Source organism: Kryptolebias marmoratus, linkage group LG6 (assembly GCF_001649575.2).
Source record: "Kryptolebias marmoratus isolate JLee-2015 linkage group LG6, ASM164957v2, whole genome shotgun sequence".
NCBI classification, from domain to species: Eukaryota; Metazoa; Chordata; class Actinopteri; order Cyprinodontiformes; family Rivulidae; genus Kryptolebias; species Kryptolebias marmoratus.
Window position 1 is genome coordinate 19,286,734 of NC_051435.1, and position 26,503 is coordinate 19,313,236.

The 26,503-nt window shown below is 39.9% G+C and overlaps 1 protein-coding gene across 1 annotated transcript in view; it reads left to right on the plus strand.

The window, feature by feature from the left end:
- kalrna (kalirin RhoGEF kinase a) overlaps window positions 1-26,503 on the plus strand; it is a 159,129-nt gene that overhangs the window by 78,469 nt on the left and 54,157 nt on the right. The window contains exons 38-40 of the mRNA XM_017410188.3: window positions 6,888-7,008; window positions 15,744-15,822; window positions 15,906-16,073. Coding sequence (XP_017265677.1) covers window positions 6,888-7,008; window positions 15,744-15,822; window positions 15,906-16,073 — 368 coding nt within the window. The remainder of the gene's footprint in view (window positions 1-6,887; window positions 7,009-15,743; window positions 15,823-15,905; window positions 16,074-26,503) is intronic.

Below are 26,503 nucleotides of genomic sequence, written 5' to 3' on the forward strand. Positions count from 1 at the left end.
CCCCCCCCCCCCCCCCACACACACACACACACACACAACTCAACAAGGTTAAAACAAAAATTTTACTGCAACAAAACTATAAAATAAATTCAAGATTTACACAAAACTTTGATTTTGTCTCCAGATTACTCCTTTGGACACATCAAACCTCTCCATCTGCCTCTGATTAATCAGAAATATTGAAATAAAATAAAATGTGTAATCATTTTTAGAACCATAACAACAAAGTGCTCTGTGCTCAGAAACCCAACAAATATACATCTATGAGTTCAATATGATCACAGGATTATTGGCTGCAAGGAGTTCATTTTCACTGTATTATCTTTGAAAAGAACAACAATAAAATTCAGTCTGTGTAAAACAAAGCACAAACAGGTATTTAGCAAAAATGCTGATTTTTTTGGAGATTTAGTATTTTTACTTTCACTGATGCTAATTTTCAAAATGATTTTTCTGCACAAATATTCAGGTTTTCATATTAAAACTTTGTGGTTTAACGTTACTGGGTGTGTAATGTTTTAACAAGTGTTATTAATTTCACAAACGGGCCCTTTATTTTCATCTCTTTTTTCCCTGTAATTTGAACAAGGGGATATCTCCTGTCGGTCTTCTTTGATTCAAAGCAGCTTTCTGTTTTCTATCTCTCCGTCCACGCTGCCACGAGGGCACACACTGGGAGAAGACAGAGTTTGCACCATTTCAAACAACTCACAATCTGCAGGTTTATATGTTGGATGTTCTGCTCACGTTTGCCCACCTCGACCATCATCAGCCTGACCGTTTGTCCCTCATTTAAAGCAAACTTCTCCTCCGATAAAGAGAAAGAAACTCTGTTGGTCATCACTTCTTTTTTGTTTTTTCATAAATGTAAAATAAATCTTTATTTAATTTGACTTTCATTATTTCATAATCAATATGAACAAACAAACAATTCAAAATCGTAATCGAATGCTGGAGCATCCTTCCCAAAACTTGGAGACAAAGGTGTTTAGAAACAAGAACACACAGTTCAACTCCATCCATGGTCCTTGAGAAACTATTTTTTTTTTTCAGGAGTCAATAGAGTCTTGGCAAAATGAAATATCTCACAGTCAGATTGCTGTTATGTAAGATAAAGTTAAGACCACAAGCGAATGGTTATGTTAAAATAAAGTTTAAATGTAGTATTCACTGATCATCAAACCAGAATAGTTGAAGTTTTCACTAAAACCCAAATCTGTTAATAATAAAGAGATGTCAGCTCTTTTTTTAGGGCCTGAATGAAAGATAATAAGGGTATAAAAAAGACTGAAAAGCAGAGCACTAGTCCCAGATTTCGATTTGATGTTATGGGTTTTACTACTCATCAGGTGGAAAGCGACTGAAAAAGACAAAAACGTTCCTCTGCAGTGCATCGCCTCAAGTGTTGTGACCTGACTTCAACAGATTAGAGTCTGTTTTAATTCAGATTTTAGTCTTTGAGAAGGACCTCGATGACGCACGTGAGATAAATTCTGAATAATTCAGGAATTGTTCACAATGATTGGAGTGATTAGGATTAAAGCTGTTCGCAGTCATCAGTCTCAGGGCAAATCCGGATGGAAATAGTTAATGAAATGAACTTTTTTCCCATTATTGCAGTGTATTCTTTTTTTGCGCAGATGTGATTTGACTCAGTTTGGTAAATTACTGATCCTTAGAGGAACTCGCTGATTTGGTTTAAAAATGTTTTTTTGGTTGATCAGCTGTAAACAACCTGCAATCATATAAAGCTTAGATTAAAGCTGCCGGATCTGAGAGTTTCTAGGCCAATCAGGTGAAATTTGAACTTCATTCTCAACTAAACTTTCTCTTGTCGCCTGTGCTCGTGTCAATTAAACCCGTCACTGGAACGTCACAGATGTGATTCCACAGCAGCAGACGTGGTTCATTCTCAGCTCCGACGTCCACTTTGCGTTGAGTGACGGGCTTCTCTTTTGGTTGCTTGCTCAGTCTCTGCTCACTGGCTGGCCCTCTGACGAGCAGGAAGTGGGCTTTTGGGACACAGAGTGAAAACGCTTCATGAGGTCATGGAAACGGAGGCGCACCTGTTGGACGGTCTGCCTTTTCCAGCTGAGCGGACACGTGTCTGAGTGGTTTTCTGTTGACTCTTCTCTCCGGATGATGCGGTCAGCCTCACGTGTCCAAATGACAACCCTCTTGCCATCGGATAGTTCGTCATCGCCTCTGTTCAGGTCTTGAGTGGGCTGAAGATCAAAGGGTGGACCCATGAGGTCGAGTTGCAACAACAACTGAGCATCAGTTCTGTTTACAACATTTCAAAGATCAAAAATAAAAAAGCAGTAACAAAAATTATAAGAGGGCATTTTGCTAACAGACGAAAAGGGTTGACTCCAGCAGGTTTTAGGCACAGCTCTTGCCAATCGAGTAGCGCTCGAAATATGTGTTGAGGATGACTCTCAGCTACAACCACACCAAGTTTTAGCTCAATATCTTTAAAATTAATTTCGCTAGTTTGTATCTGCTAAGGTGGCTATTTTTAGTGGCAATCTTAAATTGGATTGACTCCAAAAACCAGTCGGTTGTAAATGTACATCCAATGATTACTTTCTAAAATCCATTCAGTGAGTCAGGAGATATTTTGCTAACAGTACAGACAAACAAGCACACACACGCACAAGCAAAAGCATTGTCACTGCACCTTTGCCTTTGGGGGCGGAGTGATAACATTTCACAAACTTAGCCTTATTGACTCTTGGGTTTGGCCCAGATCGACTCCATCTTGTTTTGTTCCTTTACACACACACACACACACACACACACACATCCTCACTAACATCCATCAGGGGGTTCTGTTGTAGTGTTACACACTGTGGCCTTTTCACAGTGCGACCTCACGCCTACACACTATCCTCCTCCTAAATGTCAGCAACACACACACACACACACAAACACACAGAATGTCCTGAGCAGTGCAGTTTTTGTGTGCAGCGTTGTTTACGTCCCGTCCAGTTTTACTCCGCCATCGTCTCTGTTTTCCCTCTTTGTTAGGTCATTCCGCTCAGATTTGTGGCGCTCACGCAGGGCTAAAATAAAACCCACGGGTCTACTGTTTTGTAATTCTTTGTTTTGTGGCGGCAGCCATGTTTCCAGCCCTCGCATCAAATGAAAATATGAATGTTTCCAGCTCCGGTCAGAGTGTGGGTGTGTTGTGACTGCTCTGCTTTATTGTTTTGAGGGGTTTTGCTATTTTGGGATCCTCCTCTGTTTTTTTTTTTCTAGTAAACCACCAGGAAGACATGTCTGTACTGACTCATTCGATCTGATTTGCTGGCGTAGCTTTTACTGTCCAGTTTTTAAAGGTTCTTTAGTGATGTTGTGAGATTTGGTGTTGGCTCTTTATGTAGGACACTAAATGTGTTTTATCTAAAATCTTAAAACTGAAAATAGTGGACTGTGTTTAACACGATCTTTGAACTGAAGTCATGGCAGCTCTGGTATTAATCCAGGCTGCAAGTTGGTGGAGGCCCGAAAAAGTGAAATATTGCTTCTGTTATGGAAATGTTGAGGTTTGTTGCAAACAAATGGAAGCTGATGAGGAACAACGCAGGAGACATACAAACAAGATTGGTTTTCTTCCAGTTGTCAAGATTAAAAAAACACTCTCTGAAACGTGTTTACTTTTGTTTTTGTGCTGCTTTTAAGTTTACAGCTTCTATTTGGATTTTGCTCTTAAGTCATGGATATCGACTTAATTTAAAACTTTGTTTTGGAGTGTTTTGCAGATTTCTTTCTAATTATTTTCATTGGGTTGTCTCAAATATTTACCAAGCAAGGAATTATTCTCAGCTGACTGAAATAAAAAAAGCTTTTAAGAATTCATGACCAGGGTTTTTCTTTTTGTTGGGATGGAGGTCTTCCATACTTCAGGAATTTGTGTTAATGGTAGTGTGTGTTGCCCTCTCCTTGTTCCCTTGCATCCTTATGTTCCCCAGTTCCACTTTAATTCTCAGCTGTACTCAAACACCAACCATCAGCTTATTTAAAAGTGATTTTTCTGTTTGACTTGACCAGTTTTCAGTTCTGCCTCTCCCTGTCTCCTCACAGACATTATAATAACAGCCCAGGGTTGGCACCGTCAGATGTTCCACTGTCTGGGTTCAGAGTGTGTGTGTGTGTGTGTCTGTGTTTTCAGGGCGGGAAGCTACTGTTTCTCGTGGTTTTTAAGACAAATGTCTTGTTTTTTGTTTTCCCTTCTTGTTCCTCCTCTCCTCTGCAGATTTATTGTTTACCTTTTCCATTTCTCTCAGCCTCTAAGTCTTGTACCACCAACCTGTCTCATTTTTAAAATCTTTTACACCACGGTAAAATGCATAAGCCACACTCTTCACAGTTGTGTGGTGTAGTTCAGAAACACTAAGTGGCAGCTAAGATGAAGTTTGTACTTTTACAAACAGAATAAAGATAGGTTGTTTTTTTACTCTAAATGTCTCAGACAGGAATTTTCTCAGCTAAGGTTCATCAGTCTTGAAGTATACTGACTGTTCATTTGTGTGCCCCCCCCAAACTTCAAACATTACTTCATCGAAAATTGGCAATTGGCTGCCATCTGTCAGGACTTCACCCCAAAGTTGACTGACAGTATCCCAGGGTGAATTGCAGAGGTCTTGAGGAAGGGCTGACACTGCAAATATTGACTGTGTATAAACTTCATTGTCAGTAAGGTGCTTGTTCTAATGAGAAAAGACAGAAGCACTATTGTTCAACTTTTAGAAAATATCAAAATGTATGTACCAACAGTGGTTGATTATTGGTGATTATCGTTTTTCGCTCAGTAGCTGGAACTGCTGTTAAATAGATGGGACACAAACACAGCTCACAGATTTTATGAGAACTTCAGATCTGCGATGCTTTGCTGAGGTCGGACACAGTTCCATGTTCTTGTGACGTGTCGTGGTGTAATGAGCCAGCTGTGGTTCAAGCTTGTGGCCTTTATTTAAAGCATCATTCCAGTGGCTGTAAGCTCGGCAGCCTTCGCGGCTCCGCTCATACGCCTCACATACTTATTTAGCATCCTCGTTCTAGTGGAGTGAAATGTTTGTTCCTCTGTGAGCCGTGTTCTATAAAACTCACCCACTGATTGGAAAGGGACTCACAAGAAGGTGTACCCATTTTTATGTTTTTTGCCTGAAAGACATTAAATAAATTTAGTCTGTCAGTCTGGGCCACACATATCAATGTACTGAAATGTAAAATCCAACTCACTTAAATCACCATTTTTATGTTTTCCTAGTTCCACTGATAAGTACCTTTTTTAAAGTATTTTTTTAAAGCACAAAAATATTCACAGAAATGGCCGTTTGTAAAGTGCCGATCTTTGCGATCATTGTCACAAAATAAATGTATACATTTTTTGTCTTGTCTGAGCTTTAGGTGCACTCTGTCAAATAAAAGGGACGGAGTTATAAGGAACTGGTTTTTAGAATGAGTATCATTTAGAACATGATGTGGTGTGGGAGAACGGTTTGGGTTTAAGCAGTGGAGAATGATAGATGAGCTTTTTCCCCACTATGAAACATCTTTTCTTTTAACTACAGTCTGTAAACGTCCAGGAATGGGACGCTGGAGGTTTTAGAAGGAAATGTTGTCCCATTCTAATCTGATGTAGGATTCTTGCCGTTCAACAGTTCTGGCTCTTTTTTTTGTTTGTTTTTTGTTTCATGATGCACCAAATGTTTTCAATTGGTGAGAGGTCTGGACTGCAGGCAGGTCAGTTCAGCACCAAGCCATGCTGCCGTAAAGGAAGCGGCATGAGTTTACAATTGTCTTGCCGAAATATTCAAGGCATTCCCCAAAAGACGTCTGGATATGAACTTGTCTTTATTCATTAATGGACCCTTTCCAGATGTATGTGCTGCCCATGTCAGAGGCGCTAATGCACCCCTATACCATTAGAGAGGCAGAATTTTGAACTGTCCACTAATAGCAATCTGAATGGCCCCTCGCCCCTTTAGTATGGAGATCATGGTGTTCATGGTTTTCAAAAAGAATTTAAATTTTTGATTTGTCTGACTTTAGAATAGTTTTTCACTTTGTCTCCATCTATTTGAAATGGGCTTCGGTCCAGAGAAGATGGCAGTCCTGTTTTTATTGTAGTGGCCCCTGAAGCCACGGATATTTGGACATCCAATATTGAGTTTCAACCTTGTTCTTTCAGATCAAAGATTTCTTCAACTCCTTGAAATGATAATATGAACTGTAGATGATGGGGCATTTGAAATCGTCACAATTTTCTGTTGAGGAACATTATTCTGAAATTGTTCCAATATTTCTAGATGCCGTTTTCCACAGACTGGCGAACCTCTGCCCATCTTTACTTCTGAGAGATTTAGCCTCTCTAAAATGCTGTTTTCATACCCAGTTCTCTTATTGACCTGTCGCCAGCTAACCTAATTAGTTGCAAAATGCAATGTAAAAAACATCAGAGTGGCATATTCTATTAGAATTAGAATTTGAACTGAAATGATTTTAGTTTTAATCAGCTTACAGCAGTTTGCTTTTTCTAAATGGATCTTTTTGAAGCGACACAAACACTCCCAGCAACTGTTTTCATGAATCGGATTCATTCAGTTCAGACTGAAGCCATACAGTAACCTTATGCTGATCATATGACACACACACACACACACACACACACTGATAGTTAAGGCAGTTGCAGTCTTTAAGTGCCCCAGTAGCTTCCATGGAGAGGGAGAAATGTGAGCACACGGACACACCCCCACCCCCTTTCTTCCACACACACACCAAGCAGTAATGTTGTCATCAGACACAAAGCAGTGGCTGTTTGTTCAGGCAGAGCGAAAGGGAGAGAGTGTTGAGGGTGTGTGTGTGTGTGTGTAATGGTGAAGACACAACCGAGAGAGTTGTCAAAGACAGAGAGGACGACAGAGAGAGAGAGAGACAGACAGACGTGGAGAGGTAGACATGCCAAAGTGGATGAGCTTTAAACTGTTCAAGGAGAGCAGCAGAGTGAGTACAAGCTGGTGGACTCTACAGATCTACCTGTTCATCTAAAATTTGAATTTAAACTTTACTTGGGTCAGTCTAGATTAAACTCGGACTGAGTGTGTGAGAGGAGCAGCTGTGTGTGTGTGAGCTGTGCTCGGATCACAATAAAACAGGACAGCCGTTTCTCTCACTTTTCTAAATCACTTCACTGTTGTTGCCTGTTTTCCTCGTTCTGCTGTAAGAAACCTGATGCTTCGTTTGTTTGATTGAAACTCAGCTTTAGGTTTAATATCATCTCTACATTACTAAAAGACTAACCTCACTGTTCCTTTTTAATCTACTCTGCTCCTTCTCAGTGGATTTCAGATCGTCTCTGAGCTTTTACTGATGTTGACATGTAGTTATCACCCGCCGCTGGGAAATAAAGGCAGATGATAATGTTCCCAAAATGGCTGTCAAGTCACCTTTAAGAAAAAAACATCTATAATTCAGTCAATTTTGTAACTTTTTTTTGACGTCAGTCAATTTTTAAAAATTTGGTGTGGTTGTAGCTGAGAGTCATTCTAAAACATACTTTGAGTGGGATAGCTGCTAATTTTATTTTCAAGGTTAAACTACAACATTTAAAACTCAGTCATTTTTCAACATAAGATGATATTTTTTTTAAACCCTGTCAGGAAAGGTGGCGAGTGATATGTATTTCCTTGAGAAATGCTGGACCTGTGACATAGAACCTGTATTTGTCAGCAAAACTAAAAGTGCGCTACAAATAGATAATATTTTAATTAAAAGTCCCAGGAGAAGTGTTTGATTGTTGGTTCACGCCATGACATGGTCAAAGCTGAATATGACTTTTACTCTTGGAAAGTTGGACTTTAGAGGGAGGGTGTGTAATAGAGAAGATTAATGGTTAAACTGTGTGTGTGTATAAAACAGACTGGCAAACAGGAAACAGGTCGTTAGCTGCCACAGAGACAGGACAAATGAAACGTGAACGTTAAGGCGACTTACTTGAACCCGACTGAATTCAAATTAGCGTTTTGGTTCAAATAGTAAATTTTTGAACACTGAAAAAGTCACCAAAGATACAAATTCCAAAACTACTGAGCTGCTCAGTGACTAAATCTGTTGTTGCTGCTGACCTTTATCTCCTTTGCCAGTGTTTACACTCATAATGAAGATGACCTGTTGATGCTCCTGTAATTTTGAGGCTTTTCCATTTTCACTTTCTGTTAATGCTATCAAGAAGTTTTTACTGTGGCTTTGTCCCTTTGGTGTCCTCGGTTAGAAAGTGTAAATTTGGAAGTTACTGAGGAACCGTTTCTCTTCTTAACAAAAAGAATAAGTGGGCCAGTACTCACCGGTTTGCAGAAATGGCACCTTTGAATTTTCGTCCTTAGTATACGTCACCAATTTTAGCTTACAGACACTTCTCATAAACCTGCCAGTACTCAACATACAAACTCATTCATATAAACTGCATAACCCACAGGTAAGCATGGGCCAATTACTGGTTTTAAGGTCAACCATGGTGTTAAAAGGTGACAATGTCAAAACCACTCAGTTTTTCCCATCATACTGTTCCTACACTTTAAATGCCTCTTGATAAGATACCAGAGACCAAATGGTTTTTTTTTGCTGCCCCTCTCCTACCTGCTGCTCCAAGCCGTCATTCAAGTGTGTGAGATAGAAGAAGGGAGGAATTCCCATAAACTTTTCTGCTCCTTCTAAAAAAATATTGTTAGGTGGTTATACATTTTAAAGCCAGCTATGGCTTGTCTACTAGATGAGTGGTACTCTACTCTCTTTTCAAGATAATGCTGTTTTTACGCAAATGTTTGCAACAAGCTACAAGAGTTAGCATGTCAGCAGGTGAAATATATACAGGCTGTTACAGTCTACAGAGACTAATAACTCAGCTAATTAATTAAACTAACATCAGGCTGTCAGCATTATTTTACGAAGAGCAAAACTGCAAACTTCAAAGCAGACGAAGTATTATGCTCAATAAGCACAATAGGCTTGATGCTACAATAGGGAAGAATTTTTATGTGGACATTAAAAAGCAAGATCTGGCCTTGCTACTTCTTTTTTCTTTTGGTGATGAATCAAACAAGAGTTATATGCAGAACAGTGTTTGTCTGGTGTGGACTGGATTGTAATGTATCAGTGATTGTCTACTGCAGTGCCACTATCCTGCATGTTTTACTTGTTCCCCTGCAAGTAAAACATGCAGGATAGTGGCCCTCGAGGACCAGAATTGCCCACCCCTGGTCTATCGCCTCATTCCTCATCACACAGTCATTTGTTGTGGAGGCAGACAGAATTAATTAGATCAAACTCGGCATTTACCCATCCCTGTTTTCATTATGTAGATAAATAAGGGTTGGTCAGCAGAGGACTCTAAATACATCCGTCTGTTTATTAAAAAAACAAACAAATCTTCCTCAAAGTGGCGTTGGTTGGCGCTGTTGTCTCCTGATGTCATCAGGTTCCAGTGGTTCTGCTCCTCTGGTTATGCTGTCTCCTGCTGGAACACATGACCATCACGAGCCTGCATGTGTGGATAAAGGGCATAGAGGTCATGTGATAGAAAGCAGATGAGTTTTATTCACACCCTGTAATACAAACACTAAAACAAGATGGAAACGGGTTCGGTTTCTACTGTAGTCACAGAGCTGCAGTTACTTGATAAAAAAAACGTTATTCTAATAAGTACGAGTCCATCTGTTGTAAGTCTTCTTAAATATTTCCTTATATTAGATTTGTGAGGTTCTAAAGGCACGTCAGTGGTACTGGTTAAAACCTTTATCAGATGCCTTTAAAACTCGTGTTGCCAAAGTGTAGAGGGTTTGAGAAGGCAAATCATGTTCCTTGATGTCTTTTATAAATATCTTGTATTCGTACTCATATCTTCACTTTGGATGACAACCACATTATGATGTAAAAAGTCTGATAGAACATGGAAGGTGTTTGCAGGGTCTTCACGCAGCTCTCCTGGGTGTATAAAGAGTGTAGTTGGCTCCTCATTAGGTGTGATATAGCCAGATATATCCATAGTGGTCTTGATCATTCACACAACTGTAGTCAAGTCCTGATGGTTAATCATTAACAGCAGTGTATTAAGGTGCTGTGTGAAGCATGGTGACAGTATGTCTGTGACTTGGGGCCAGAGTGCACTGGTGTGACTTTGTTTTTAAGAATTTGAAGCAGAACTGGCCACACATGCCTCCTGCCAAGGTTATGACTGTGATCGTGAGAAGTTTATGGAAGCAACCTAGCTCAGATATTAGGATGGTATGATCTTCTACCATGTAGCTACATCCTGACACACTCTATACACCTGCCCTGCATATAGAGTGTTGTAAGGGAACAAGAGAGTAACAACAAATAAATCCAGATGTATGAATCTGTGCACACGCATGAATGCAAGCACATTTCCTTTGTACATCCTAATAAACATAGAATTAAGTGCACATGAGGGAATACCAGACACCTCCCATTAAACATGTAAATAAGTCCTGCACATGCGATTCTCCTCTTTGCACGATCTTAAAATCATGAGAGATGCCGGGGGCACACTTCTGAGGATGAGGCATTTCCTTTTTTACTCATGCGTTTATTGACGTAACTAAACACGGAGGAATTCAGGGGCTTGGTAATGCTCTGAAAAACTGTGGTTTCACCATCAAACAACACACAATCGCTCACTTGAACCAGCCAGCCACCCACTGCTGTTTATGTCACAAACATCAGAAAGGTCTGACACTTTTAACTCCACAATCAAGTGCTTTGTTTAGCTCTGACCCAGTCCAAAATATATTATTTGTTAAGTATTTTCTGATGCACAGAGGTGTTTCTGAATTAAATCTAATCTTAACTTTTTACAGACCATTTCAGCAAATCCAGATAAGTTATGAAAAACGTATACTGTACGTTTTTACATGGTCAACTTGATCTTCTGATGGAATCGAGTTGCACAAGCCTTCCTTTTCCTTACTTTGTTTTTTGACACTCCAACAAATAATTCAGATGTTCCAGTACTGGACAAATATTTTTGTCTGATTTGTTTTGAAATGGTTCCGCTTCTTATTGATAGTTAATGAAACTGTTACCATGGTGATCTAGTCACACTCAAACAGATCCTCTGAGGATCTGAACTTTCAGCTCATCGTATCTAGCTATGATGTATACTCCTGAGGCGTGTTCTCGCATCATTAACAGTTTCCCAGCCTTCATTCTTAAGGCTCAGCATACTTAGATCAGAGACACTCAGATCAGAGCTTCCGGGAAGCTCCTCCCTCCCTTTTTCCTGCTGGCTACTCAACTCTCCTGTCCTTATACAGATTTTTGCCCTACCCTGACCAGACATGTTTATTAAAAAGACTGAGACAGTACATTCTGTTTAGCATTTGCAAATTTGATGGTGCAAAAAAATAAGCGAACGAGGGGAAAGTGTCCCTACGCTGCCCGGCCGAGGAGCACCTTCTTCTGGCCACCACAGCCACGAAGAGCCGCCTGTGACTCTGCACGGACTTTTTAAGTTCATAGGTTCATAAGTTTTGCTTGAACCGTTGTAAAGACGGCTGTATTTTCTAACAGCCTCGGCCAGCTGCTTCTCAGCAGAGCAGCAGGAGCAAAATGACTCCATTAAAGCTCACCGGCGTTTGTGCATAAACACATAAACACGCCCACAACAACTTTGGACCAATTACATAATACTTGGCGCAAACCCCTGTGAGGAAAAGTTCACAGCAGGAAAAGGCCTTGGGTCGAGAAGCCACGGGCGAAGCTGCTACAAGAACAAAATGACGCAATCTTCGTCACCCAGCCACCTGAATGAGAGCCGACTTTTTGACTTCTCATGGAGTATGGAAACAGCTTAAGTGTTGCCAACAGACCTACATCTGTAGAAATGTTCATACACCAGATATGAAGCTGGTGTGGGACTGTGTACATTTATACAATAAGTTCATTATTATTATATTATTATTCATTATCGAAGTTTTGCGTCGAAAAAGGCGTATGACGTGTTTTTGAAAGTACACATCCTCTGTACACGAGGGCCCAGGTGAGTGTACCAGGTTTTAAGAGACAGTTGTAATGACTGACTGATACACTTTTAGAATTTAAAAGGTCAAAGAAGCAGAAGTTGATTGATTTGACAGTTTCTGTGTTGACAAGTTAACAGAACTGTTCAGGCTCTGTCAACAGCTGAAAACTACAACTCATAAACGTAAAGCTGCCCAGTGTGTGCAGCGTGTTCAGCTCCTCACGTTGGGTCAGTTACGTGATCGGCAGCACGCGAGATCAACAAATGGAATGGGTTCACTCGTTTGGACTCCTGTTCGACCTGAGCTGAGCTCTAATCAGGCAGAAGAAATGAAAACATCGCCGTGCGTGTGGCCATCTGTCAGGTAGAAACTCGCCTGCTCGTTTCTAGAAACAGCGGTCTTTGTTGCTAAGAGATCTTAAGCCCAGCCCTCTCTCTCTCACACACACATACAGTACACACACCCATTACCACATGCTGCCTGACATTTTCCAAAACAGGGGAGAAAAGAGCACAAGGAGAAAAAGGAGAAGGACACGACCTCGTTTAAACCCTGTCACCATTTATCAAAACTAGTCTCGCTGAATCTGATGACTTTTCGTTCACGTTTCTTTAGAAGTATTTGTTGTTTTTCAGAAATGTTTGCGTTTTGAATGACTTTGTGTTGCCATGTACTGATAAATGAGGGGCGTGGAAAATCCTCTGCTGCTCTGAAAATAAACACAGTGAGTATTACCTGTCCCAGAGCTGTCAGCTGATGTTTCTACAGCACACAGTTCGAGTCAGGCCTGAGCACGAGGCTGGTTTTCCTGCTCCGCTTCTTCTCTCACCTTCGTACTTGAGTTCCTCTGGATCTGAAAATGAAACGTATCTCCAAAAGGAGAGCTATGCATATCATTCTAGGGGTGGGAATCTTTAGGCACCTCACGATTCGGTTTGATTGCAATTAAATCCTGAGAGTTTGTGACCTGCAAACCTTGAAGCAGTTTTGAAAATAAAAGTCAGTTTTTGCCATATGCATTTTTTTGTGGTCCACCTCAAAAAACACCCTACATCCTACCGCGCTTCAAAGGTTTCAAGACATTCTGGAGACTCCCTCATGAATTTCGCAGCCCAGATACTACCGTTAGCGGTAACGGCAACGACTGGTAGTTTTTTTTACTCCTCTGGGTGGAAACATGTAACACGAGCTGCATATAGCGTGGCTCTTGTCTGCGTCATTTACCATTTAACTTCATAGAAGCCAAAGTTCTTCCAAACACTGGCTTTCAATGCAGAAGGAGCCGCTTGTTTGTAAATGTCAGTTTTTGACATTTAGAAATTGATTCAAAATCATTCACTCCTGCACTCACGATTCCTCAAAAAATAGAAATCCCACCCCGTAACATTCATGGTGTCATCAGTCTGTTTATATCAAAAAAGGTCATTTAAAGTTCATCAAAGCTTGAAACGTGACCGCAAATAAGAAAAAATGATACAGTAAGACAATAGTTATTGATTTGTTGACAGAATTACACGAACACATTTTGTCTGTTAAAACATGTTAAAATGGAAGAAGACTAAAAACATATTTATTTTCAGAGTTTTAGGTGTGAAAACCAGCAATGGAAATCAAAATATGAAAGCCAGAGTTCAGACTATGATGTTAGATTTATTTATTTTTTCTAATTTGTGATTATGAAGTAGTTTTTTGTTGTTTTTTTAGATTTGACCAAGTGAGTTGTAATATTAAACTTTTTGAAGTAAATATTTTGAACTCTTTTTATTGAGGACAGATGCTCTTTTTCATCTCCGTGTTTGTGTAAAATAAAGTAGTTGTGGATCAAAGTATATTGAACATGTTTCAGCTTGTTGTGCAGCCAGTTTTATAAAGTCTCAGTGATGAACTCTGACCTAATTTACTTCTCTGCCCTGAATATAAAAAACACAGGACAAAAAAAAACATTAAAGTACTAAAAAAGGGCCAGTTCAGCACCTGGACCTTCCCTGAAAAAGATGTCACCTGGATGTGAGCCTATTTTGTTCTAAAACCTGTAAGGTAAATACTTTTCTGCATTGGTGGAGCCTTTCCAGATGTGTAAGCTGCCCATACCAGAGGCAGTAAAGCACCCCCATACCATCAAAGAGGCAGGCTTTTGAACAGGCCTAATGGTCCCTTTGCTCTTTAGTACAGAGGATGTGTCATTCATGGTTTCTAAAAGGAATTTCAGATTTGGATTTTTCTGATCACAGAACAGTTTTCCTCTTTGTCTCAGTCCATTTGAACTGATCTTTGGTTCAGAGAAGACAGCAGAGGTTCTGGATGGTGTTCACATCTGGCTTCTTCTTTCCCTGATAGAGCTTTAAGCAGCATCAGTGGATGGTACAGTGAACTGTGTTTACAGACAGTGATCTGAGTGATGTCCAGAACAGAATCAGACCTGGTTTTAATGCAGCGGCCCCTAAGGGGTTTCAGCCTCATCCTTTGAGCTCAGAGATTTCGCTACGATCTTGAAATCTGTCGATGTGAACTGTGTATAATGGGATTTTTAAAGTCTTCCCAATTTTCCGTGGGGAAATTTTTTCTAAAATTGCTCCACTTTTCTTTAGACAGCTTTTCACAGACTGATGAACCTTTGGGAACAATAACATTGCCTTAAATAGAGCAGACCAAAAACCTGCTTATTATTACAACAAATAGTCAAGGCCAAAAAGGTTTCTATGACTACTGAACTGTCGACAATAGAAAAGAAAAAAAAATACAAAAGGAAAATAAAAACTAGAGTTTACATCAAAGTATACATTTCAAAACTTTGGAAATGAGAATAGTTTTAAAAGACTGACATTTGAGTATAAAAACTTAAGCCTGATTGGCTTTGAACATTGTGAGGAAAACCCTTCCCTCCATCCGTCCCTTGCTGAATACTCTCCCTAAAGTGTCCATTATGTCCCCTTATTTGGATGGGCTCCTTCAACACTCATTGTCCTGTATTTTTATGATCTTGTAGTAGAATGTGACACAAAGTAGAAGTTTCACTTTATCGTCCGTCCACAAAAAGAATTTAGTTCTTGCTCTTGTATCCTTGTCTTTTTCTTCTTCTTGTGTTTTTACAATTCAAACCGTGGACTGTATATATTATAAAGTCTGTGGTTCAAATATGTACAGCATTTGGTTTCTACCCAACATGTAAGCTGTATGTGCATTCTTGTTTCTCTTTCTGGAGTATTTTATAGAAGCATTACAGCGCCACATACAGACCTAATGTAGTTATTACAGCATTTGATGTTCTTGTAAACAAGGCCTTAATATTTGTCCTTTTTCTGTATGAAGAAAGCACTTCAGTTTAAGTGTGAAAGGTTCAAAGCAAGTAAACTGTGAATTGAAAAAATAGTTTATTTGTGAAAGGCTAAAGGTTTCTGCCAGAACTTGTGTCGGGCTGTTTTGAGCAGATTTCACCTGATTTTTCCAGCTGTTCCGGGTGTCGTACATCTTGAGCATATCTTCTGTTCTGTAAAGTTGGCCCCAGTTGGGTCGGCAAGTGGCCCAGCCTGCTTGGCTTCTTGAAGTTTACGTGTTCACCCAGAACGGGTCTAATCAGGCGCTTTAGGTTTTTTTTTTTTCCCCGTTTATAGAGGTGAAGTTGTGGCTCTCTCAAACTGTTTGGCTGACACAGCACAGACAGGAAGTGATGTGAAATCTGACGCTTCTCCTCTCTGTCTGCAGCTCTCCGGTGGTTGTGAGCTGACGGTGGTTCTGCAGGACTTCACAGCGGGATGCAGCACCGAGCTGTCCGTCACTACAGGTGAAAGCAGCTCTCACCCTCCTCGGTCACATCTGTAACGTCTTCAAAGGAAGATGACCGTCTTTTTCCTATGTTCTCTACAGGTCAGACGGTGGAGCTACTCGAGCGGCCCAGCGAGCGGCCCGGCTGCTGTCTGGTCCGAACCACGGACCGCAGTCCACCGCAGGAAGGACTGGTCCCGAGCTCAGCTCTCTGCGTGTCCCACTCCAGGTCCAGCGTGGAGATGGACTCCTTCTTCGGCTCAGGAAAAGGTAGGAGGAGCAGTTTGTTCTTGTGAGCGGGCTGAGATGTCCTTATATTTGTGTAGAAACTCTCACAGCATCTCACACACATTATCTCAGAGACAGTTCACCTGAAAACTGTGTGACAGGAGCCTCTGGGTTCTGATTGGCCACCATTCACCCGTGTTCTGAGTTTTGTCCACAAGAAAACTCTGCTGACAGAGCTGATCAGTGCTTACCTCTGCTGGAGGGATGTGGACATTACAGCCACTTTTACAAACATCTGTCTTCAGGTTTCAGTTCATGATGTTAAAACACACTTTAGTTTGTCCTTTAAATGAACTTGATGTGTATGAAAGGATCTCCCTTGACTTTAACCCTCAGGAGACAAACCGTAGCTTACATCCCTTCATTTATCTACCTTTTTGAAGAACTTATTAATCACAGTACTCGTGTCACACATCAAAATGTTCAGCTCACTCTCAGCTTTATGCTAGGGTTTGGGTTGGTGCAAAGGGACAACATGTTTGGACCAAAGGCTGAAAAATAGGATATGTGTTTTAGCAGATTTTGTACATTTCTAGTTTGATGATACCTTTACTCATGTGGATGAATGGTTCTGGTGCTTGGACTTTACCCAAGTCTCAGCTTCAGAAAAGCAGTGAAACATATCAACAAATTAGTTGTATTATTAGTATTACTTGTTTTATTTTCTTTAGTGTTATATGTCATCGTGTCTTTATAAAATTTTAGATAAAGTGAGATAAAGAGGACTAAATACTGACTATAGATATTTTCTAAACAAAAAATGTCATTAGACATAAAACACATATAACTTTATACATTTAAAATCAGATGTTTACATCACTGTTTAAAAAGAAAGTGACCATTTCTTTTTCACTGTCTGACATTAAATCAGACTAAACCTTAAATCCCTAAAATACCTAAAATTATTGTTAGTTAAATGCCTAAATAGTAGGAGAGAGATCATTTTTCATTACTTTCTTTAAAAAGTATTTATTGGTTTGTAATTTCCATTCTGAGCAATGTTGAAAGTAGCAAAATACTATGAGAAAACTTAGACTGTGACCTTTCAGGCAGTGTTTTCAGTGTCCTGTGATGTTGCATAAAGGTGGTGATATGGAGTGGAATTTTATTTTGACAGGGCGTTTTGCCATTGTTTCCAGAAGTTTAAGTTTCTTTAAATAAATTAATCTGTATCCAGTCAGAACTCAATCAACAGGCGGGTAGTTTTTAACCAATAAAACAATGAGAACAACGTGTTTTTTCTCCTCTTTTCCTTATAATTCGGTTTCCTGCTGGTGTGAGATAACATGCTATGCGTGCAAATATTAAAAACAGTCTTCTCAGAAACTAAAGAATTTAGTGGATAAATAATTTTCCTCAACTTGTAACTGCTTTTAATAGATGAAATGAGGCCACAATATCCCACGTACGAAGAAAACCAGCCCCAGGTTTGTTTCTCTGGAACCTCTTTCACATGAGTTGCGTGGAACTTGTTTATGGAAATGAATTCCCTGTCATCCTGTCCGCATGCAGAGTTTATTCGTGGTAAGGTGTGACTCTGGTGACCTTAAGGTGCATTAGGGTTTCGTTGAGTGGATCTGTTCTTGCTGGTAGAAGTGTGGAAAGTCTGGCAAATGTGGGGTGGAAAAGAAATCCCCACTTTTATTTTCTGTGATAGTCTATTTGTTTTTTTAACCGTTTAAACTGCAGACTGGATTTTATTTTTTTCCAGAAAACTAAAAAGTTGATGACTCAGGATGACTCAGTAGCTGATGAGGGGACTGACTAGCTTGCTTAGCCTGTGTTTGAATTGTCCACTCATCCCATTTAGTAAGTCTGCCATTTTGTAGAGTTGTTCAGAACTCTTCATCCCTTGTATAGTGCCTTGGAAACTGTTCTCTTGGTTCAGTAAAAGTGCAGAAGTTGTACGCTGTATTGGTGGAAACAGACCATAATTGCCGACACAGCAGGCTACCCTCAGCTCATTATTGTGATCTTCAGGTTCGCTGAAAATGCCTGTAATTATCTAGACATCTCTAAGATAAAATGATTGTTCTCCTCATTCTCCTTTACTTATAAGCCTAAGTATATCTCTTTAAAGATAGGCTATGATGTAAATAAAAAATAAATGAATAAATATGTAAACCATAAGGCAAGCCATATATGAACCATTACAATGCTGTGTGGCATTAATTATTATTATTATTATTATTATTATTATTATTATTATTATTATTATTATTATTATTATTATTATTATTATTATTATCATTATTATTTCCACACATACAACTAAAATCAGTAGTTTAGTACATACATATTTTGTGGGTAATACTAATTTATAATTTATTAAATTGAAGGTTGTTATAATGTAACGGATGAGGTCCATGCTCATGTAAAAAAACATGTAAATACATTTATGTTTGTGTTTTGGAGACTAATTGCGTTGATTATATTTTCAGTGTATCTTGCTGCTGTTATTCATGACCTGACTGTGACTCCTTGGCAAATATATTTATGAAAGGCACTTCATTCAAATATTCTTTGAAATAATAAATCATTATTCCCTTTATAATCTACTATATAGTGACCACAGTGAATGTGTGGACATTTTGAACATCCTTAGTGTGGGGAAAGGGCTGAAATGGGGTTCATTTTTGGAACAGAGTCGTGATAAGCATAGTGTACGCAATGAAAAAAGGATTTATGGTTACTGAAGGAGAACATGAGGGGATTGGCCTGAAAGGTGTGTCCTAACGATGCAGCTGTTGAACTGGAGCACAGGGTCATCCTCCCACTCACAGGGTGAAGTCTGGTCTGCAGAGGTGCTGCTGAGCTGGAAGGACTTTAGTCAGAAAATACTCCATTTAACTTTGATACTGAAGAGACGCTGCAGCCGTTTATGACCAGGCTGTATTTACACCATTTGATGGATTGCTCTTAATCCTGGAGGGCTTACAGCAAAGAGGAAGTTGGTGCTGAAAATTTGGGCTGATTTTTTTTTTTGCACACATCAACATGTTTGCCATATCTCATATCAGACCTTGAACACAGAAACAACTTCCTTCTGTCATCCCACAGTTATATCACCACTCGTTTTGTTGCTAATCTGCAGGTTAAAGGGTTGTGACTCTGTAGGACACACACATGCACACACACTACACACACACACACAGACTGTGAGATCAGCTGATTTGCCTGCTGCAGACAGTTTTCCCTGCTTTCACTGATGACACAAATACTTTTCGTTTCTGTCAAGATGCAAATAAAACAGCTGCACCAATCACATGTGAAAATGTGCAAAACACACACACACACACACACACACGCACGCACACACACACCGGCATGTTTGACACATTCAGGAAATATTCACTAGTTTCCTGACATTTGACCCAGGTACATTCAACCATTACTACAAAAACATCAGACAACAGTCTGATTTAAGTTGTTTTACTCACACTGTTCAGTTTCCGGAGTTTCCCTGACCCAGGTAAACGCCATAGACAACTTAGCCTCTAGGATCAATGGGGTGCTCAAACCCCTCCACCATTCTGTGGGGATTTAGGAACGACTCAAAGCAGTTAATTAAACCTAAAGACATATTTTTAATCAAACTGAAGTGTGTAAACTGCTGAATTCTTTAAAGTCCTACTACCACTATGTGTGTGTGTGTGTGTGTGTGTGTAAGGGTTGTGTGTGTGTGAGTGTATGAGCACAGTGTCTTGTGACTGCTGTAAAGTAGGTCTGCTTGTCCTTTCAAAGACCGTGAAGCTCTGACGCAGGGGAAGTAAGGGTCTTCGTTTAAAACTTATCAAGGTCTACTAAAGAAAAAAGAAAAGAGGAAAGAAAAGAGGGCAAGAACTCAGTCACACTTGCTCAAATAATATCTTTTCTCCTTTTCTAGTTTTAAATGAACTAAGTGCGGAATTTAAAAGCATGAGGTACTTTTGAAGTGAGGTGTCAACATGTCACATTTGCACTTAGAAAAACAATAAAAGTTTGTTTTGTTTTCTTCTTCTTTCTGTTTTTTTTATACACATAAACACAGTCTCAACTAGAAATCTTCTGAAATGTTGAATTTACTGCCCGAAATTCCAGCATCCATCAGTTTTCTTCTTTAATGTCCAATGGGAATTTGGAACTAACTTTTTGTAAAAATCCAAACTCATAAAAATGCCCACAACTTGATGTATGTTTGTTTGCAAAAAGTTAGAAAAGTTTAGGCAGCTGAAGAGTTATTATTGTGATGCCTCTCACTAATACGAACATTCTGTTGTCACACTTCCAGAAGTCATAAAACCTAAACTGTAATTGTTTGAAAAAATGTTGACTATCTCAAATTACCACTTCAGTCACATAAAGTCCAACCTTCTGATCGTGTGTGTATATATATAAATAGAAATGTAGGAAAGGACAAGTTTCAGGAAGTTGAGTAGTGACTGCTGTTCTCAATAAATAATATCAACTTTAAATGAAAAACTAAAGTAAGCATATGTTCAAAGACAACAACATAACAAATCTGAAATTCTCTTCTGCCTTTTGGTTTTGGTGTGCCACCCCAAGATTAGCGTAGGCGCCCATCTAGCCGCCACTTTGAAAACTTTCTTGAGGCGTCCCTGGGAGTCGAACTGGAAAACAGCTTTTACATTATCACCTGAAGAATCGACACATGAACAGTACTCAACAGTACTTTTTATAGCTTGCATGGCTTTTTATTAGTTTTAGAAGACATTGCAACTCGTGGTTGTCTTGGTTTTTGCCTCCTTATTTTCGGTCATGAGACTACTGTTAGAAAAGCTGCAGTCGAAGCGTGGACATGTCTCTTGTTTCCTGTGTCTTGTTTTGGGGCATCAGTTGGAGTAGTTGGTGGAAAAAAAAAATGGGACACTGCGGCGAAACAGTGCTGCTGATGCCACTTTATCTAGGCTATGTGTGTGTGTTACCTGCTGCAATGCTTATTAAGGTATGCACACACACCGCAGTGAGGCGTTCACACTCTTCGATATGCTGAACAGCAGGTCTTTAAGTCTTTTGAGTGCTAATACTAACTTGATATGAAATATATATATATAGTGTGAAGTATTGGTAAATGTAATACTGTGGCAGCAGCATGTACTGATAAGTCGAGGTAAGAAAACCAAGAAATCACAACAAGTGTTTACTTCAGGTGGATCCTGAACAGGTGGTGTACAAATAGAGGGGCACACTGTATTTTTTTCTCTGAGTTTTGAAGGTTTAAAAGCCAGCTTAGAAATATTGAAAACCTTTCCTTTTTCCTTGCAAACACATCTGTTCTCCGCCTACATATTGGCAGATTTGATCTGGATTATTGTCAGATAAGACTATCAGTGTACAGCAGTGTTGAAGGTCATGTGTTCTTGTATTGCAGACTTTGAATATCTACTTCCTGCAATACAACAAACTTCTGAACCTCTGTAGACTGCTGCATGCCAAGCTGCATAAGGGTGATTCTGAAGAATGTTGTAAAGTGACACTTTTACCTACAGAAGGATCACTCAGGGATTCAGAAAGCACCAACTTTCAGACAAATGGCTGCAGTTTATTCATCCTGTCTAGGTGGTGTTTGGTGGTTCTTTCTATCCAACTGTTAGTGTTTTGTTTGTGAGAAAGTTTTGTTTATCAAAAAATTTGATCCACTCACTTTGTGAGTAGGTTTGGCTTCTTCCTAATGGAAAATGACCCTCAGCATTCTGCCAGATGAGTTAAAAAGTGACTTAAAGACAACAAAGTCAATGTTTTGGAGTGGCCATCGCAAAGCTCTCATCTCAGTCACATAGAAAATTTGTGGGCAGAGCTGAAAATGTATTTAAGCAAAGTGGCCTACAAACCTGACTCAGTTCCACCAGTTCTGTCAGGAGGAATGGGACAAAAATCCAGCAAACTATGGGAAAAGCTTGTAGAAGGAAACTTAAAACCGTTGAGCTATGTATAGGTGAACCTTCACTCCAGTTTGAGGTCCTGAATTCTGTGGAACAAGTTTTCACTGAGGACACTGATGTACTTCAACCCTGACCAGTCTCCCAGTCCCTGCTGCTTAAAAAAAAAAAACCCACATCATGATGCTGCCATCACCATCCTTCACTGTGGGGATGGTGTTGGGCTGTTCCTGGCTTCCTCGTAACATTTGGAATTGAGGCCAAACAGTTCAGTCTTGGTTTCATCAAACCAGAGGTTCTTGTTCCACAGTCTGAGTGTCCTTCAAGCAGCTTTCAGGTGTTTTGCTTTGAGAGGAGACTTCCATTGATCCACTCTGTCATAAAGTCAAGATCAGTGGAGTTCTAGCTGTTCTTTTTGAACTTAGTCCCATCTCTCTTTAACCTCACTATTTGGTTTTTGCTCCAATTGTCAGCTAGGAGGACTATAGAGGGGGTGTTAATTACGTCCAATCGGTTTAATTTACCAGTTGGATTACACTCCCATGCAGGGTGTTGAAACCTCTCAGCAGAGATCAGGAGAACCAGGAGGAACCTGAGCTAAATTCTAAGCATTGTTGCAAAAGGTAAATTGTCCACAACTTTTACAGTGCCTTTTTAACCTCTTCAGATTCTGCAAGCATTCACCCATTGATATACACACTTATTTAGTGCTTTCAATGATGTGTATTTCATACTAAATACAGCTTTTTTTAGTTTCTCACTCATATACCAATCAGTACATCTACATTCTGCGTAGGCTGGAGATTGAACCCCAGGTCTTCTGACTGTTAGATGACCTCCCTATGATGAGGCCAAAGCCACCTCCAGTCTACATACCTGGACCATTTGGAAAAAATAGATTTTTTTTCTTTTTTGTCAAGTACAGTCTTTATACACATTTAGAGGTGTCACAAACAACAATTCAAGTTTGAAAACACTTTTCACAAGGAAAGAGTTAGGCCTTTTTCTCCTTGCCTGACACAGCTTTTCTCCTGTTCTTAAAGGAGTCGACAGTCATCAGGGAGGAAACCGCTGATATTGGTTAGCCTTGAGGCATTTCACTTATTGTGAGACTGTCACATGAGCAGTCAGTTGTTTCTTCGGCTTAGCCCAGTGGGTAGGGTGGTTGTCCTCCAATCACAGGGTCAGGGATTCGATCCCCACCCCCTGCAGCATGCTGAAGTGGCCTTAGGCAAGACACTGTACCCCCACTGCTCCATTGGGGGTCAGTTAGCTGTAGCAGCCATCTTAAAATGGCTTGACATCAAAAACTAATAGGTTGTAGATGTACATTCAAGGATTAGTTTCTGAGAGTTTCATTAAATTTCAGCCTGTGGGTCATGAGATAATTTGCTAAAAGACACACAAACACAAAGATACAGGCAAAAAATGATTGCCTGCTCTTCACCTTTTGGTGATGATAGCATTAAAATTATATGATAAAGAAATATAATGGTGTGTGTCTGTGAGTGAATGGGAAACATTTTGCTTTGCAGAACATGAGATTAAAACTTGACCATTTAAGTGTGCATCATTCATCTTACAATGTACCATTTAATCCAGAAAATTCAAGTTAATTTGCCTAAAACAATAAAAAAAAAATATGTACTTTTCATCAGAAACAGTAATTATGTTTTCTGGGTGAAATCCTTCAATTAGTTAGTTGTGATCCGAAGAAACCAGATGCCTGTCACTCAAAGCCAACAATCACTAGTTGTTTCTGAGCTCACTGGAGTCTTTTTGAGGGTTTTTTAGAACCGGATTAATGACTGAGAGCCAAAGAGTGGTTTTTTGTCTGGGTTTTTTTTTATAAAAAGATGAATCCAGACAGGTTCTGAGAAACCCACACACAGAGCTGTAACCCGAGTCCCCCAGTCCCAGGACTCTACAGGCTGAAAGAACCCGTCCACAGTAATTAACAGTGACTTCTGTTCCAGAGAACTGAAGTGTGTCTGTGAGGGAGGAGCCAGCTCCACCACAGCGTGTGTGCATGCGTGCGTGCGTGTGTGTGTGTGGGCTCCTCCTCTCTCATGTGCCGTTGCTCTTCTCTGGATCTCAGCAGTGTGGACTGGTCTCTCCTGACGTGCACAGGTACGGAGCCTGCCTGTCAGTGTCCCGGTCTAGACCATTTAGAAGTGTGTGTGTGAGGGAAGGCGTGTGTGAGCGTAGAATGTGTGTGTAAGGATGAAACGAGCCCGGCGATGCTGTGAATGGATCCTCACCCACTGCTGCTGCTGCTGTAGTGGTACAGGTGGGACGAGACACAAACACACACTCACAGGGTACCAGGGATATTGTGTTTTGGCATGTTTCTGTTGATAAAGACTTATGATGTGCGTGTGCGTGTGTCTATGCACGTGTCTGTGCGCGTGTGCGTGCGCTGAGGAATGAAGCAGGGAAGTTTCTCAGAGTTCTGGATGTGTGTGTGTGTGTCGGTGACTAAAACAGTTTTATCTGTTTCTATAATTAGTCTCGACGTCTGTGGACGCTGATTTGACTGGAAAATGAAATGTTGAGCAGGAAGTTGTCACACAGACTGGTTCTCTTCTTTGGTGTGGAGAATCAGATGTTGGATTGAGCAATCTGTTTTCCTGCAGCAGTTTCGGCCTGCTGCTTCATAGGGTGTGTGTCTGTGTGTGGGTGCCACCAGTTGTGACACAGCTTTTGGCACTCAAACTGACTCTCCTGGACTCGTTACAATAAGCTGTAGTGAACTTCTCAGCCCGTGTGCGCTGCTGCTGCAGGCTGTAGGGCTTTGTGACTTTATGTGCATTCAGATTAGGGTTCCTGTGCAGCCTTGGAAAGTCTGGAGTTTTGATTTTCGTATTTTCCAGGACTTGATAAGTATGGAAGAATGACAGCAGGGGAAGAGTTTCCAGACTCTGTTAGTTCTGCTGAGTGTTAGTAGCTGAGTGTATAATTCATAACATATTCTGAGCGCTAACAGATCTTATGAGATGTCTGACCAAAATGTCTCCAATTCCATCATTTCTCAACACAAGAAAGTGTGAAACTCTGGCATGAAAGGCAGCGGGCAATATGCATTCCTTCAAGTAATTCTTGGCCTTGTAACCTTATGAAAGAAAAGAAAATGCAACAACTTTAACCTTTTAGCCGACAAGCATGTGCAGGCTCACTGATAAAGGCTTAAAATAAAAAAAAATTAAAAAAATTGAACTTGCATCTTTGGGCAATATGAATTTGTGAACTACTAATTTAATAATAAATATTTTGGCTTGGCAAAAAAAGCTTACACATTTTCTTAAATTATAAAAAAAACTGAAGTATTTAAGGCAAAATAAATTATACTTCAGTTGGACTTGTAGGTAGTTGTTTGCATAGATCCAATAACAATGGAAAAATAAATTTCATTAAGAAAACATTTTACGTTTCTTTTCCTTTAATCCAGAAATTTAACAACTAAACTGGCACATCTCTCTAACGCTTCATAATGTGACAAAACAGGAACTAACAGGACAATCCGAGAAGGACTGTAGAAAACAAGGAGTATATATGCTGGGAGGGTTGATAAGTAATGAAATTGATGTTAGGGTTGAAGACATCTTGTGTCCATAAATATGACTTAACAGAATAACCAAAGCTGTCTAACATCATATTAAAACACAATAAATACAAACAGATCAACGCAACATTCAAAGTTGTCCCAAGTTTTCCACTGAGGAGCATTATTCTGAAATCGTTCCACTATTTGCATCCAACAATATTACATCAGCGTACAGATAATAAAACTGCAACTATGTACAAACACACACACAAGCAACAACATTATATTCCTTCTTCGCTTTACAGCAGTGGGGGGTGACAAATGTCAGTAAGTATCGAACACTTAATCGCGTCCTCCTCCAAAAGAAAATGTCCTTTTTACCCCGAGTTGGAGTTAAATGCTCCAACTCACAAACAATTTGTAAATATTTGTGTAACTGCTGCAGTCAAACACATTTTGGTGCACTTCCTGTGGAGTAACACTGTTGGCTCGGAAATAAAAAGTGTATTTTTAAAATTTGCACTTTTTTTCATCTACAGTATTAGTCAGCTTTTTCCCCATATTTTCTATTTAAAAGGCAGCAGCACGACGGAAGCTGTTTTCACCTGATGTTAAAATGAGGCCGGGCTGTCGTCGTCACAAAATAAAAAGGTGCTGAAGGCGTCATGTTCTTCAAACAATTTGAACACGTGTTGGTTTTTGGAAGCGCCTCCCTGACCCCGACTCCAAACGCAGTGAAAGTTGTTTGTCTTTAAAAGTCCAATCTTCAGAGTGGAGCTGCACTTTGTTCTGCTGCTTTGACGTCATGTTTTGGTGTGAGGGAAAAAGATCTGAATCTTTAGTATTATAGTAAATAAAAGGAGAGGCCGGATGCTACTAGACAGGCTGGATCATGGAGCAGAGCTGATCCAACCGGTCTTTAGTATCTGATTCTGACTGTGATAAGCACTCTCAGTTGGGCATTCTTTCACTCCAGCTCACACAAGCCG